The following is a 15903-nucleotide window of genomic DNA, read 5'->3' on the forward strand; positions in this document are numbered from 1 at the left end:
GACCTGATGTCCATCCCCATGTCCTGGTTACACAATTAAATGGTGAAGAGATTGGGGGGAATGTGGGGAGAGAAGTGACATGTAGGAAGCGCTGAATGGAAAGTGAAAGTAATTGCCTAAGGCATAGAGGAGGGGCAGACAATATTTGATTGACAGCTGAGATGTTTAAATGAGCTTACAACAGCTATGAATGCTTTAATAAAAAATAGAATTTGGATTTAATGTTTAATTTGAAAAGGACTTTTATTATACAGATTTTTGTGTCTGGGTGACAGGTCCACTTTAATGCAATGAGAATGAGGCACCCAAGTGTAAGTCCCGAGGGTTCTAGCACAAGGGTTCTGAAGAAGTTATTAGCAGCCTGCCATGCACACGATCTTACCTATGTACCAACAGTGTGTAATTGCTGATATTGTGCTTTGTACCAGACAAACGGACAGATCCCCGACGCACAGCCAAGTCTCAGTGACAACTGCCCTCCCTACTTACCTCCAACAGTGAAGGAGATAACTGTGTCGTCCATTGCATCCTCATTATAACTGGGGTCCAGCACTTCCTCTTTTATCCTTACCCGGGACTCTTCTGGGTCACTCAGGGGGAAACCTAACAGGGAACAGGAAGTGCGGCAGGAAGCAGGAAGTGAGACACAGCCCATTAGAGTTGCTTTATGTACAGATACGGTATCCAGCGCCCTCTGCGTGTGCCACCCACCGAACTCCTGCAAAGCCAGGAAGGTAAAAGCAAAATCCCAGCATGCAATGCCAGCAGCATCTGTAGTGTGGACACATCGACACTGCAGATATATGGTAAGAGAAGAAGGACAAGGGCTTCGATGATGAAATGACGATATATATCTCATGTACAAGTTAAAGTGATGATTGTGAGATACTAGAGATGTTTCTATTTCACATCAGATGCAAAACCAGGGTTGGTTGCAGCTGGACTACAAAATCCAGGAGGGGATTCTGGGAGTTGTAGTCGGTGGATGTCTTACCAGGAATCTGTGGAACGGAGGAGCTTCTGGTTCCTCTCTGATAATTGTCTGGTTCTTGCTTCACTATCTTTATCTGGAGCTGCTCTGCCTCTGGGAATCCTGTGTGAAGGAGCAAAGAGTTGTGTTATGAGACAAGAGGGACAGAAAGAAGGTGCAGGAGGGCAGCACCCAGTCTCTCCGCCCCATCAGCCTCATGATCCATTTCATTCTGGTCCAAACACTGCTGTTCTGTCCATTTCTACTTGAGGAGAGCTCCTGTGTATGTGTAAGAAAAATGGCCGACACTCTGTTATACAAGAAAATCACCCACCTGCACCCAGAACGGAATCTGATTCTCTCTTTATGGTGGAACGGGAATTCATACTGTCAGCTCTTCAGCAAAATCCTCTGTGCAACGATCCCTGCAACAGAAAAGCCACCAAACAGCCGTGATTCTCTGCACTCGTCTACTTGCTCCCAAATTGGGAATGTCAAGAGCAGCAAAACCGTTTCATCTGGAAAAATACCCCAATTCTGAGAGGGGGGCTGAGGCTACAAGTGCTGAACCTTGATCTGTTGTAAATCACAACCATACGCTGCCATCAACCATCCTTTGTACCTGGGAAATGTCAGCATCAAAACAACAGTTTGCCCTTTTCTGCCAAAACTCACTACACAAGTCATCAGCCTAAACAGTAAAGGGTTACACTCCTGAAATAAACACAAATAAAGGGAGGAGACACACAAGATGGGAATGACATCATAGCTCTACATTTTGAAAGTTATATGACATCAGCAGAGTTACACACACACACAGGCACTGAAGTCCCAACTCCCTCTGACTAAGACACACAGCACTGTACCAGCCATTCATTCAGAATCTATCAGTCCCTGCAGCAGGATTAACCCCCAGTCTCCCCTCTCTATCAGTCCCTGCAGCAGGATTAAGCCCCAGTCTCCCCTCTCTATCAGTCCCTGCAGCAGGATTAAGCCCCAGTCCCACAGACAGTACAGGAGGAGGAGGAGGAGGAGGAGGAGGAGGGAAAATGACTTACCCAGTAGATGAGGCTGGAGATGTGAGTACAGGGGATGGTAATGTCAGGGAGTTGCAGGGAGTTACAGGCAGCAGCAGGGGACAATTCCCAGCCTGTTGCCTAGTGAATCCCCTCACATCTCAGCACAATCGCCGTTCTAGGCTTCAGCTCCGCCCCTAGGGGAAGGACTCTGTTGCTGACTTGAGCGTAACCCAAGCACTCTAGCCCAATAAAATGGCCGCTATCACTTTAGACTTGTCACTATGTAGAAGGTGCGCCGCCATTTTGTTGGTTTCCCTGGAAACAATTGGTAGAGAGATAGCTCGCTCCGCCTTTTCCCTCAACCACGTGACCGTGAAACAATTCTACATCCTTCATCAGTGCGGCATCCTCTGCCTTTCCTGCGCGCCGAAGTCGCGAGTTAGTGACGTAAGCCAATTATATCTTATGTCTTCCCACCAATAAAATGGCGGCGTCGACTCGTATAAAGCGTCATTCAAACCTATTTGCTCCAAGTGAAGCCAAAAAATAAACGACTCGTCTCCTTTGTCACAGGTGTAAGTTAATGCAGACGTGGGGGAGTAAGAGATTTGTCTATTAATCAAATTCTGTGCTGAGACTGTTCACTCACAATGACACAAAATGCTGGTTTTACTTGGGGGGGGGGGGAAGGAAAGGTTCCTGTTTGTTTCATGTTTGTGTTTCAGTTCACAACAAATACACTGACTGACTGACTGACTGACTGACACACTGACTGACTGATACACTGACTGACTGATACACTGACTGACTGATATACTGACTGACACACACACACTGTCCCTTAGCTTATCAGTCTGTCTGAATCACATACCTCCCAACATTTTGGAAGTAAAAAGAGGGACAAAATTTTTTTTCCCGCACGTAGCGCAGCAATTTTTTGACCCCACCCCTTTCTGTGGCCACACCCCCTAATTACCATGTTCATTTTACAAAATTTGGCAGGTTATGAAAGTTTGAAAATATTTCTCCTTATCTAAACGGTGTTTTTGTGTCTCAAAATTGTTACAAAGTATCTTATTTGCACCTGTTAGCTGTTCTGGGCTCTCCGCTAAAAGCCAATTAAGTGAGAAACTTTGTTTCTTTTTCTGGCTGTTCAGTGCAGAGAAAAGAGGGACTTTCCAGTACAAATGAGGGACTGCGGGTTGAGCTGTCAAAAGAGGGACTGTCCCTCCGAAAAAGGGACAGTTGGGAGGTCTGCACTGCAGGTTTAGTTTAAAAAGCTGGTGTCACAAAGGCTCAACATCATGAGGAGAATCTCCCGCAGGGGACAGTTTTTATGCAAATAATTGTCATTTTTTAAATTATATTTTTTCTCTGCAATTAAAAAAAAGAGAATCTTGTTATTGATTGTGGCCGAGCTGCAGGAATCCAATTGGGTTTATTTTATGTGTCAGTGATTTTTATCATTGCAGATAACCGATCCTTTACCTGTAACTCACCTTTACCTGTCCCTCAATGATTGTTTATAGTAAATACTGTATAAGGTTTGTGTTGTTGGTAGAAATATGTCTATAACGTGTGTGTGACCTTTGCCTTCTGCGCTGTAGACTTCACTTTTCTTTTTCTACTGCAATTTGTGCAGAATCTCATAAAGAAACGTTACAGTTTAGAGGCAGAGTTTAGTAAGTAATAATGTGGCCCCAGACACCTTCCTCAATCCACCCAAACCTGCCCCAAATGTGCTCAACGGGGCCCTGAAGAAAGTCCTGCCCAGCCCTACCCTGTTCAGATGGATCATCATTTGGGAAAAGAAAACAAACCATCACATGCCATACGTTACATAGTTACTTTTCCCGACCCCAGTGGACAATATATCATATTTCTTTCTTCTTTTTTTAACAATTCTTTTATTAAGCACTTAGATGGCAAAAGATTGCGTCACGTATCGGTTGAGTAAAACCAAAATTTACAGATTGCTACATTTTCAGTGAAACAAAACATAACAACCGTAGCAAGAGTGGTGCGTTTTTTCTAGTTCATCACTAGAAGGCAGCGTAGAAATCGTTATGTAAAGTTTATGTAGAATTAACAGAGCTTGGTGTTTTGTAGCTGTAACCTTGGAGAAATAATGTTCCATAATGCAAGTATTTTCCTATTTGTGGAGGGAGCGGACTCCTGCCTGTTGCCCACTAAGACAAATACACCATCTAAGTTCATTTGGAAGGACCTACATCGTTTCACTTTTCCAAAAGTTCCTGAAATGCCGAAAATTCGCCAAAATGCATTGAAGTCTATAGGCGTCAACATTTTTTCCTCGCACAATGTGGTGCGTTCATTTTTTTGTCCACTATTTTTTTCACCCATTGGAGTCTATCGGCGCCATTTTTGCCGTGAAACTCAGCAAAAAATTTCGCTCATCGCTACCAGTGATACAAAGTAACATGGAATCAGGTGCCAGCAGGGCCGGAACTAGGGGTAGGCAGAGTAGGCACGTGCCTAGGGCGCAAAGCTGAGGGGGCGCCAGGCACGTACCTGCTCTGTCGTCTACCCCGTGTCCGGTCCCGTCTCTCCTCGTCTGGCACTGGCGTAAATGCGCTTCTGCGCATGCGCGCGCACATATCGTGCATGTGCACTGGAGCGCATGCGCAGTCGAGCGTGCACAGAGCCGACGCCTTGGCCCGCCAGGCTGCCAAGGGCGCCTGGCCGGGTTGGCCCAGCTCTGCGCACAACAGATTCTTTAGCGCATGCGCGCGCGTTTTTCCGCGCACACCAGGTTTTCTGCGTGTGCGCTGCTGGGGCGCTCCAATCAGCTGGGCTGCCTAGGGTGTCTGCCAAGGCTGGCCCGGCACTGGGTGCCAGTGAGTCTGACCCAGCAGATCCTGTTGTAGCATAAAGGTTTGGGCTGTTCCTGCCCGACTCCCACACAGAGCCATTGAGTATAAATATTATTAGGAGTCACACGCCTGATACACACGTGGGGTGTTGCCAAGCTCTCTGGGGCGGCAGGTAGGGGCAACAGTTGGTCAGAGACAATCACAGCTTTAGTTTAACGACCGGTGCAGGAATTAAAGACTACTGAGTCGCAACAATTAGTGTTAGGGAATAATCCAAAGACCGGAGATCACCGAGGTAAAAGGGTTAATCCAAGTTTATTATTTATATAATAAACATACACGAGCTCCCTGGGTTCTGATACACAAGTAGGTCAGAACTGAGAAACAAAAGATTGACCACACATTATATACCCTCTAGTGGGGAACTTCATGGGAATGGTATGTGAAAGGAGTAAGGAAGGAGTATAGGGAGTGAGGAGGAGTACAAGTCAGTGTGATTAGCTAGTTATGTGAAAATAAAGGGAGTACCACTATGTGTGAGCTTCAAAGATATTGCACCTTGTTACTGGAAACCAAAACATAACAGTAAAAAGAACCTTCTCACAGATGTTACACATAACCTTGAACAGTTTCTAGAAGGGCCTCATGGGCACCCAGAAACTGTTCACTCCATTAAGGGGGGCCAAGCAAGGCCTGCAAGACTTTTCCCCTACATTAGTCATGAGATGTAAGACATTCCTTCCCCACAGACTGGCAATACACACACGTGAATATACTATATTTATATATAGTGAATAAAGTACCCCCTCTTGTAAAATATAAGGATATTATAAGTTACCGAGGAGTTTCATGACCATATAAAAGTACGAGGCCGAAGGCCGAGTTATACAGGTCATGGAACTCCGAGGTAACTTCTAATATCCTCATATTTTACAACTGGGGGTACTTTATTTATTATAATACACAAATTTCAGTGAGTCATGTGACAGAAATGACATCAGAACTCACCGTTTATAACTGATGACATCAGAACTCACCGTTTATAAGGATATAATTTACAAGATATTCATGGCTTTTGTCTATTATATTTATATATATGTACCTGTGTATAAGAGTAGGGTGAAAAGCTCATTGTGCAACATACAAATGATTTTCTCGAATCATCTTGTTTGTGTAAGCGTACATTACATATAGAGTCTGTTTCATGTCCGTTATTGGGAAACCCGTTATCCAGGAAGTTCAGAATTACAGAAAGGCCGTCTCCCATAGACTCCATTATAATCAAATAATCCAAATTTTTAAAGATGATTTCCTTTTTCTGTGTAATAAGAAAACAGTCGCTTGTACTTGATCCCAACTAAGATATAATTAATCCTTATTGGAAGCAAAACCAGACTATTTGGGTTTATTTAATAATTACATGATTTTTAGTAGACTTAAGGTATGAAGATCAAAATTACGGAAAGATCTGTTATCAGGAAAGCCCAAGATCCCGAGCATTCTGGATAACAGGTCCCATACCTGTACAACATTATTGTGCCTGTAGGAACTAAAAAAACAACTTTTATGTTTTTGATTCATGCCTGTCATGAAATAGTCAATTTTATTCCTCATCTTTCTATTCAGGCCTCTCCTATTCATATTCCAGTCTCTTATTCACATCAATGCATGGTTGCTAGGGGAATTGGGACCCTAACAACCAGACTACTGAAATTGGAATCTGGAGAGCAGCTGAATAAAAAGCTAAATAAGTCAAAAACCACAAATAATAAAAAATGAAAACCAATCGCAAATTGTCTCAGACTGTCACACTCTACATCATAGTAGTTTATAGTTAATTTAAAGGGAAACAACTCATTTTTTTATAGTTAGTGCATTTAGTGCCACCACTGGATTATGCAGAGTTACTGGGGAGTTATTTAGTCTGACTCTTCCTCCAGCACTGCTCTGCACAGAGGGGAGGCACCAGCAGTATATAGTAGTGATTCTATTGTATTCACTGATGTACATACGGACACATACAGCAGCTTGCGATTCCTTGGCTTGGGGGGCCTGTGCCCTGTCCCTATACACAAGATTATCCCCCTCACTATACACAACATTGCGTTACACGTAGCTCCGTGTGTTCAATCTGTACAGATCCCCCCATAAATGGCAATGTCTCCCTGGTACTCCCTGTGTCGGAGCTGCAGGCATGTAAAGGGTTAAACACACTGACTCTATAATAACAATCATGTCCACTGGGGAATGGGCAAAGAAAGAGGCAAATAATTCAAATCCCTCAAATGACTCCCCCACCCCAAAATACACATGGTTCCCCCTGCACTTGGGTGGGTCACAATCACTTATCTTTACTCTCTATATGAAGCCACTCCATTGCACTGACCCTGTAGGAACATATCCATTGGCCTTCCCCTGTTCATTCACTCTCACTTAAACCATTGCCTGGTTGCTAGGGGAAGTCAGACCTTAGCAACCAGATAAATGTTCAGTTCCAAAGCACCCCCTCCAAAAAAAAAAAAAACAATTGCCCTTTGCTCTACAATATCCCAACTGCTGTGATGTGTTTGTGTTTCTGGCGGGGTCAGTGACCCGGGGCAGGATTCTCTCAGCAGATAAGAACAACCAAAAGGCAAAACCCTTCCCAAACATAATGTGATGTGATACAGTGAGCCCCACTGACTTTCCCTCAGGGGATGATGGGATTTGTAGTTGAGCTGCAACAGCAGTGACACACACTATGAGGGACACACACTATGAGGGACACACACTATGAGGGACACCCCCGGGGAACAAAGATCACTGCTCCCTCACACTGTGTCCTTCCCCCCCCTGCTATAATTGTGGTACATTCCTGTAATCTCTACCAACCACACAACTCTATCCAATGACTGTTGTTGTCTCCTTCATTTATACTACAAACTTCTACTGATATTTGATAAAGATCTCTCCTAGGGGCGGGGTCAAGCTCCCCCTATTCTAGTTAACGTGACAGCTGCCCACCGGTGTCATGACGACTTCAGTATTCCCACTGGCACTTCTAACTGTCAGCTCATAATATTAATGGCTCTGAACTCCAGCTCCTCTATAGCTACAGTCACCTGGGATACCGCCCCCTTCATAGGCGGAGCTCAAATAAATCTGTCCCTCCCCTAATATCCTCAGCCTGGACACAACTCAACTGTGAGGGACCTCGTGTTATTTACTCTGTAACTCACATCCCTGCACTGCACTCTAATCAACTTTAACTACTGCTGGGTAAGTGATTTACCCTCCTCCTCCCATACTGTCTGTGGGACTAGGGGTTAATCCTGCTGCAGGGACTGATAGAGAGGGGAGACTGGGGGTTAATCCTGCTGCAGGGACTGATAGAGAGGGGAGACTGGGGGTTAATCCTGCTGCAGGGACTGATAGAGAGGGGAGACTGGGGGTTAATCCTGCTGCAGGGACTGATAGAGAGGGAAGACTGGGGCTTAATCCTGCTGCAGGGACTGATAGAGAGGGGAGACTGGGGGTTAATCCTGCTGCAGGGACTGATAGAGAGGGGAGACACTGGGGGTTAATCCTGCTGCAGGGACTGATAGAGAGGGGAGACTGGGGGTTAATCCTGCTGCAGGGACTGATAGAGAGGGGAGACTGGGGCTTAATCCTGCTGCAGGGACTGATAGAGAGGGGAGACTGGGGGTTAATCCTGCTGCAGGGACTGATAGAGAGGGGAGACTGGGGGTTAATCCTGCTGCAGGGACTGATAGAGAGGGGAGACTGGGGGTTAATCCTGCTGCAGGGACTGATAGAGAGGGGAGACTGGGGGTTAATCCTGCTGCAGGGACTGATAGAGAGGGGAGACTGTGGGTTAATCCTGCTGCAGGGACTGATAGAGAGGGGAGACTGGGGGTTAATCCTGCTGCAGGGACTGATAGAGAGGGGAGACTGGGGGTTAATCCTGCTGCAGGGACCGATAGAGAGGGGAGACTGGGGTTAATCCTGCTGCAGAGACTGATAGAGAGGGGAGACTGGGGGTTAATCCTGCTGCAGGGACTGATAGAGAGGGGAGACTGGGGGTTAATCCTGCTGCAGGGACTGATAGAGAGGGGAGACTGGGGGTTAATCCTGCTGCAGGGACTGATAGAGAGGGGAGACTGGGGGTTAATCCTGCTGCAGGGACTGATAGAGAGGGGAGACTGGGGGTTAATCCTGCTGCAGGGACTGATAGAGAGGGGAGACTGAGGGTTAATCCTGCTGCAGGGACTGATAGAGAGGGGAGACTGGGGGTTAATCCTGCTGCAGGGACTGATAGAGAGGGGAGACTGGGGGTTAATCCTGCTGCAGGGACTGATAGAGAGGGGAGACTGGGGGTTAATCCTGCTGCAGGGACTGATAGAGAGGGGAGACTGGGGGTTAATCCTGCTGCAGGGACTGATAGAGAGGGGAGACTGGGGTTAATCCTGCTGCAGGGACTGATAGAGAGGGGAGACTGGGGTTAATCCTGCTGCAGGGACTGATAGAGAGGGGAGACTGGGGGTTAATCCTGCTGCAGGGACTGATAGAGAGGGGAGACTGGGGGTTAATCCTGCTGCAGGGACTGATAGAGAGGGGAGACTGTGGGACTGGGGGATAAACTGGTCCCAGTACAACATGTATTTATTGTAGTGATATGAGAGGGGGGATCCCCACAGGCAGCTTTATATGGTGGGTTTGTGTTCCTTGCTGTCAGGTTCTCCAGAGATGGAAACAAGGAGGTTAGAGGGGAAATGGGAGAATGAAGAGCCGGACACTGAGGATCCTCTGGACACAATAAAGAGGGAAATGGATCCCGTTCCTGGGGCCGGTGAGTAACGTTTCTCTATTAATAAGACACATGTTATACACAGCACAGACTTCTCTAGGGGACATTCAGGGTTAATAGGAGAAGCACAGCAGACTTGACCCACTAATAAACTGTCTTATGTGCGTGACTACCAGCTGCTGACACAGCACATGTCTCCCTCTTAAAGGAAAACTATACCCCCCGAACAATGTAGGTCTCTATAAAAAGATATTGCATAAAACAGCTCATATGTAAAACTCTGCGTCATGGAAATAAACCATTTTCATAATAATATACTTATTTAGTAGTATGTGCCATTCGGTAATCCTAAATAGAAAACAAAAAGGGCCGCCCCCTGGGATTGTAGGATTCACGGTGCACACAAACAAACCAAACATGTTAGGTCACATGAGCCAATGAACAGACCGAGTCTTTTGCTTCAACACTTATTCCTGTTACAGTTAGAGCTGCAGTATTTCTGGTCAGGTGATCTCTTCCTGTTACAGTTAGAGCTGCAGTATTTCTGGTCAGGTGATCTCTTCCTGTTACAGTTAGAGCTGCAGTATTTCTGGTCAGGTGATCTCTTCCTGTTACAGTTAGAGCTGCAGTATTTCTGGTCAGGTGATCTCTTCCTGTTACAGTTAGAGCTGCGGTATTTCTGGTCAGGTGATCTCTTCCTGTTACAGTTAGAGCTGCGGTATTTCTGGTCAGGTGATCTCTTCCTGTTACAGTTAGAGCTGCAGTATTTCAGGTCAGGTGATCTCTTCCTGTTACAGTTAGAGCTGCAGTATTTTTGGTCAGGTGATCTCTTCCTGTTACAGTTAGAGCTGCAGTATTTCTGGTCAGGTGATCTCTTCCTGTTACAGTTAGAGCTGCAGTATTTCTGGTCAGGTGATCTCTTCTTATTACAGTTAGAGCTGCAGTATTTCTGGTCAGGTGATCTCTTCCTGTTACAGTTAGAGCTGCAGTATTTCTGGTCAGGTGATCTCTTCCTGTTACAGTTAGAGCTGCAGTATTTCTGGCCAGGTGATCTCTTCCTGTTACAGTTAGAGCTGCAGTATTTCTGGTCAGGTGATCTCTTCCTGTTACAGTTAGAGCTGCAGTATTTCTGGTCAGGTGATCTCTTCCTGTTACAATTAGAGCTGCAGTATTTCTGGTCAGGTGATCTCTGAAGCAGCACAGAGACCATCATGATATGGGGGTTCAAGGCAAGAGATGTAAAAGGGCAATATTTAATTATTAAAAAAAAAATATATATATATATATATATATATATATATATATATATATACAGTATATCTGTTTGGTAAGATTCTTTAATATGCCACTTTAATATGATATGAACTAATATTCATTTTGGTGGTAATGTTTTCCTTTAAGTTCATTATCCACTTCTACAGGGAGGTTGCCAATGAGTGATTTGGCCACAACCCCACTAGCCCAAATCTGATCATTGGCCCATGGGTCAACAATTGGCTCATGCTGCAGGCAATGGTTTGTGTAACTATATATAATACTGGGAAGGCAGAGTTTGTATCTCTGAGCCGGGCCTTTGGATGGTAAATAAGATAATCTCCTTTATCAGCTGCTCCCTCTAACCTAAGCCTCTGCTGTGCCTGCACGGATTCACTTTTTTGTTGTTTTGTCTTCTGATAGTGGGTCCCTTTAAATGGTCAGTACATTAATACACTTTGCATCCAGATATGTGTAATGGAACCCAAGCCACTCCATTTGGGACTGTAGCCAAGGTTATGGCAATTAATGTGTGTGTGATACAGCAGATACTTATTGTATATAAATACTGTTAATGGAGAACTAAAGCTTAAAGGGATACTGGTCCCACTGAGACACATTCAGTTACATTGAGTAGGAGAAACAACAGGCTGCCAGAAAGCAGTTCCATCCTAAAGTGCTGGCTCTTTCTGAAATCACATGACCAGGCAAAATGAGCTGAGATGCACCTACACACCAATATTACAACTAAATACACTTGCTGCTTCAGGAATGACATTTTATATTGTACAGTCAATTATTTGCAGTGTAAACAGTGTCATTTAGAAATAAAAACGACACCATAAAAATCATGGCAGAATGACTTTACATAAAGTAGCTAGAAATGTTGTACATGGTGTTTTGTGCTTCTGTCCCAGCTAGGGTTGCCACCTGGCCGTTATTTTACCGGCCTGGCCGGTAAAAATGATGGTTGATCCAAATGTTAATAGGGAAAAAATATAAATAAATAGGAAGGCCGGTATTTTTGTCCAGAAAAGGTGGCAACCCTAGTACCAGCCCAAGGCAACCACAGCCCTTTAGCAGTAAAGATCTGTGTCTCCAAAGATGCCACAGTAGCTCCCCATCTTCTTTTCTGCTGATTCACTGATTCACATGCTCTGTGCTGCTGTCACTTACTGAGCTTAGGGAGCCACTCACAATATACAGTACACATAGAATAGAAATGTCACAATATAAGGCTGATTAGTAATTAATATACATAATTACTACATGGCAGCACAGAAACCAGTGCAATTAGCATCAGAATTGAATAATCAGCAAACCTGTAGCATCAGCTTATATTACAGCCAGGGAAGGTCATTTTCTGCTGGATAATTAGTGACGAGCCCTAAGCTTAGCTTCTCAACAGCCAATCAGAGCCCACTGAGCATGTGAGTGTCACAGACACTTTCCAAGATGGTGACCCCCTGTGACAAGTTTGAAGTCCTGGATCATTGCTGCTATTGACAAGCTCAAACTTTAGCCTCGTGCAATTAGTTCACTATATAAAATAAGCCAATTTTATCCATATTCATTTCTAGGGTTTAGTTCTCCTTTAAAGGGACCCTGTCATCGGAAAACATGTTTTTTTTCAAAACGCATCAGTTAATAGTGCTGCTCCAGCAGAATTCTGCACTGAAATCCATTTCTCAAAAGAGCAAACATTTGTTTTTATATTCAATTTTGAAATCTGACATGGGGCTAGACATTTTGTCAATTTCCCAGCTGCCCCTGGTCATGTGACTTGTGCCTGCATTTTAGGAGAGAAATGCTTTCTGGCAAGCTGCTTTTTTTCCTTCTCAGTGTAACTCAAAGTGTCTCAATGGGACCTGGATTTTACTATTGAGTGTTGTTCTTAGATCTACCAGGCAGCTGTTATCTTGTGTTAGGGAGCTGCTATCTGGTTACCTTCCCATTGTTCTGTTGTCAGGCTGCTGGCGGGGGGAAGGGAGGGGGGGGGGATATCACTCCAACTTGCTGTACAGAGTGATTGAAGTTTATCAGAGCCCAAGTCACATGACCAGGGGCAGCTGGGAAATTGTCAATATGTCTAGCCCCATGTCAGATTTCAAAATTGAATATAAAAAAATCTGTTTGCTCTTTTGAGAAATGGATTTCAGTGCAGAATTCTGCTGGATCAGCACTATTAACTGATTCATTTTGAAAAAATGTTTTTTTCCCATGACAGTATCCCTTTAAACATACACTACTTAGTATGCACCTTCCACAGCTTAAAGCTGCCCATAGGCCTTTAGATCAGATTGTTTGTTGAGGCTCAAAATGACCAGATGTAGCCACAATCCAATCACTAGCCTGGAGGCCAAAGCACTGATCATGCTGGGGCCTATGGAAAATGTTGTAGCGTGAGGACCACAACAGTTAACCAATGTGGTCCTTGCCAAAACCAGCAAACTTTTTTTTGCATAATACATTCTAACTCTTTTTGTCACTTTTTGGTGATGTTACCACTTGCACCAACATAATAGTGTTCATCTGGGAGATGTTGGCCTCCTAACTCCAGCCTCGCTTGCTGCTCTCAGTGGGGAAGGATCTTAATCAATAGTGTCTCCACCACGGACTAAACCCAACGTGGTGAGAAGGCAGCAGAAGCAAAACAGAGATGTTTATTGTGTGAGACTTGGCATATTCCTGGAAATAATGAATAGGAGTATATGGAGTCCAGGATTGGATTCCCAACAAAAAGAGTAGAGGAACAATATAGATGCAGTGGATCTGAACCAATTTATATATGATCAAGGTTCTCTGCAAACAGTTGGAGGTGCCCAGTTGTTGTACGATCTTGACAGTTTTGGGACATTTTATAATTGTTTTCTTTTTTTTCTCAGCAATTAGTTTTCCCAGTTTTATGCCAAGATGTATCTTGTTTTCTAACATACAATTCCTTTATTTCTAATAGACAATTCCTTGAATAACAAATGGAGGTCAGGTTCCGAGAGATCCATTCAATTAAGAGCAGCAGCAGTTCAGGTTCTTCACACCATCGGCTCCTCTAACTCACCAGTTGAAGCCGAGGAGTCTTCATGCCCAAGGAATGAGAAGGTCAGTGAAGGAGGGAAACCATATAACTGCTCTAAGTGTGGGGAGCCATTCAGCACAAAGGCCCTTCTCTCCGCTCATAAACCGATTCACCAAAAGAAGGAACCAAAATGTGGGAGAAGCTCCTCTAAGAAGAAGCAGAGACATCTGAGAAGTCAAGCAAAGGATAATCCTGTTACATGTAGAGAACTGGAAGATAAATTCTCAGAGAAACCCCACTGTAAGAAGGGCAGTCTGAACACAGGCTCCAATATTCACAACAAGGAGAAACCATACACGTGCACAGAATGTGGTTTAAGTTTCACTGCAATGGCCAAGCTGCTTCGACATCAAGGTAATCAGACAGTGGAGAAACTCTTTTCTTGTCCCTTTTGTGGGAAATGTTTCCCTCGGAATAACTGCCGTCTCAGCCACCAGAAAATATGTGGGAAAAGCTTCTCTAATCTTCACACTCACCAGATCAACCAAAACAAAACCAAACCCTTCACCTGTTTTGAGTGTGGTGAAACGTTCTCTCAGATAGGCACCCTCCGCTCACACCAGAGAATCCATACTGGGGAGAAGCCATTTAGTTGCACGGAATGCGGAAAAACCTTCTCACAGATGAGCACCCTTCGCTCCCACCAGAGAATCCACACAGGGGAGAAACCATTCACTTGCTCAGAATGTGGCAAAAGCTTCTCTTTAAACAGCACCCTTCACACCCACCAAAGGTACCACAGAAAGGAGAACAATTTTGTTTGTGGAGAATGTGGAAATAGATGTTATACAAAAAGCCAACTTCTCCAGCATCAAAGAATTCACACCGGGGAGAAACCATTCATCTGCACTTCATGTGGAAGAAGCTTCACTCGTAAAAAGAGCCTTCAGGATCACCAGAGGCTTCACACAAGGGAAAAGACTGAGCTAGAGGAAAGCGGCACCACTTTGTGTGCTTAGGAAAACATGAACAATGCAACAGAAATATCACGTGGCAAAGATACTTTAGGGTTAGTAGTGTTCCAAAGATACTTGTCCAAGTCTTCTCGGCTGCAATTCTTCCTTATTCTTCCTTATCTCTATGGGTTTGGTGGTTTGTTACAAGTATAACTAATAATGCTGGGGTTGAAAGTATAGATGCACCGAATTCGCTATTTGGGATTCAGACGAACTCCCGAATCCTTAGTGAAAGATTCAGCCGAATACTGAACCGAATCCTACTTCCTTTACGATACGTGAGTTCCCTTCCTGCCCCTAATTTGCATATGCAAATTCAGATTCCGTTCAGCCAGACACAAGTATTTGGCCGAATCCTGCTGAAAAAGGCCGAATCCCGAACCTGTTAAAAGCAGAGTGAGCCTTGGATTCACGGAGGTTTTATTAGTAGGAGGACCAGAAATACTGCAGCTCTAACTGTAACAGGAAGAGATCACCTGACCAGAAATACTGCAGCTCTAACTGTAACAGGAAGAGATCACCTGACCAGAAATACTGCAGCTCTAACTGTAACAGGAAGAGATCACCTGACCAGAAATACTGCAGCTCTAACTGTAACAGGAAGAGATCACCTGACCAGAAATACTGCAGCTCTAAATGTAACAGGAAGAAGTGTTGAAGCAAAAGACAGAATGCTGTCTGTTCATTGGCTCATGTGACCTAACATGTTTGGTTTGTTTGTGTGCACCGTGAGGTAGTATTTTGTGATCATGACGGGTCTGATAGAACCAAATTCTAGCACAAAATTGCAGAGGTCGCAATCCCCATGGAATAGTGCCTTATAGGCTTGGGCGAATTTGACCCATTTCGTTTGGCCAAAAATTTGCCGCCAGCGAAAATGTCGCCGACGCCCATTAAAGTGTATGGGCGTCAAAAAACTTTTGATGTGCTGCGAATTTTTTTTGACACGCGTAATTTTTATTTTGACGCTCAACGCCATACAAGTCTATGGGCGTCATTTCTACGGCG

At 44.5% G+C, this 15903-nt stretch overlaps 2 protein-coding genes across 9 annotated transcripts in view; one reads left to right on the forward strand and one right to left on the reverse strand.

The window, feature by feature from the left end:
• LOC121394826 (zinc finger protein 239-like) overlaps positions 1–15453 on the forward strand; it is a 601589-nt gene extending 586136 nt beyond the window's left edge. Inside the window, exons 1-3 of one of the 2 annotated variants that reach the window (XM_041566965.1) lie at positions 7985–8081; positions 9538–9651; positions 13820–15453. In XM_041566965.1, coding sequence (XP_041422899.1) covers positions 9549–9651; positions 13820–14898 — 1182 coding nt within the window. In that variant the 5' untranslated portion in view covers positions 7985–8081; positions 9538–9548 and the 3' untranslated portion in view covers positions 14899–15453. Of the gene's footprint in view, positions 1–7984; positions 8082–9537; positions 9652–13819 lie in introns of those variants that run through there. The other variant, XM_041566966.1, reaches the window with a different exon arrangement.
• The window catches only part of XB5897957.S (hypothetical LOC495453 S homeolog), a 658286-nt gene that overhangs the window by 9348 nt on the left and 633035 nt on the right, over positions 1–15903 (reverse strand). For 3 of the 7 annotated variants that reach the window (XM_041565553.1, XM_018268490.2, XM_041565557.1), the window contains exons 1-4: positions 2029–2387; positions 1305–1395; positions 995–1093; positions 490–603 (exon numbers count right to left, since the gene is read on the reverse strand). In XM_041565553.1, the coding sequence (XP_041421487.1) occupies positions 490–603; positions 995–1093; positions 1305–1356 (265 nt within the window). In that variant the 5' untranslated portion in view covers positions 1357–1395; positions 2029–2387. 7 annotated transcript variants of the gene reach the window in all.

Source organism: Xenopus laevis, chromosome 6L (assembly GCF_017654675.1).
Source record: "Xenopus laevis strain J_2021 chromosome 6L, Xenopus_laevis_v10.1, whole genome shotgun sequence".
NCBI classification, from domain to species: Eukaryota; Metazoa; Chordata; class Amphibia; order Anura; family Pipidae; genus Xenopus; species Xenopus laevis.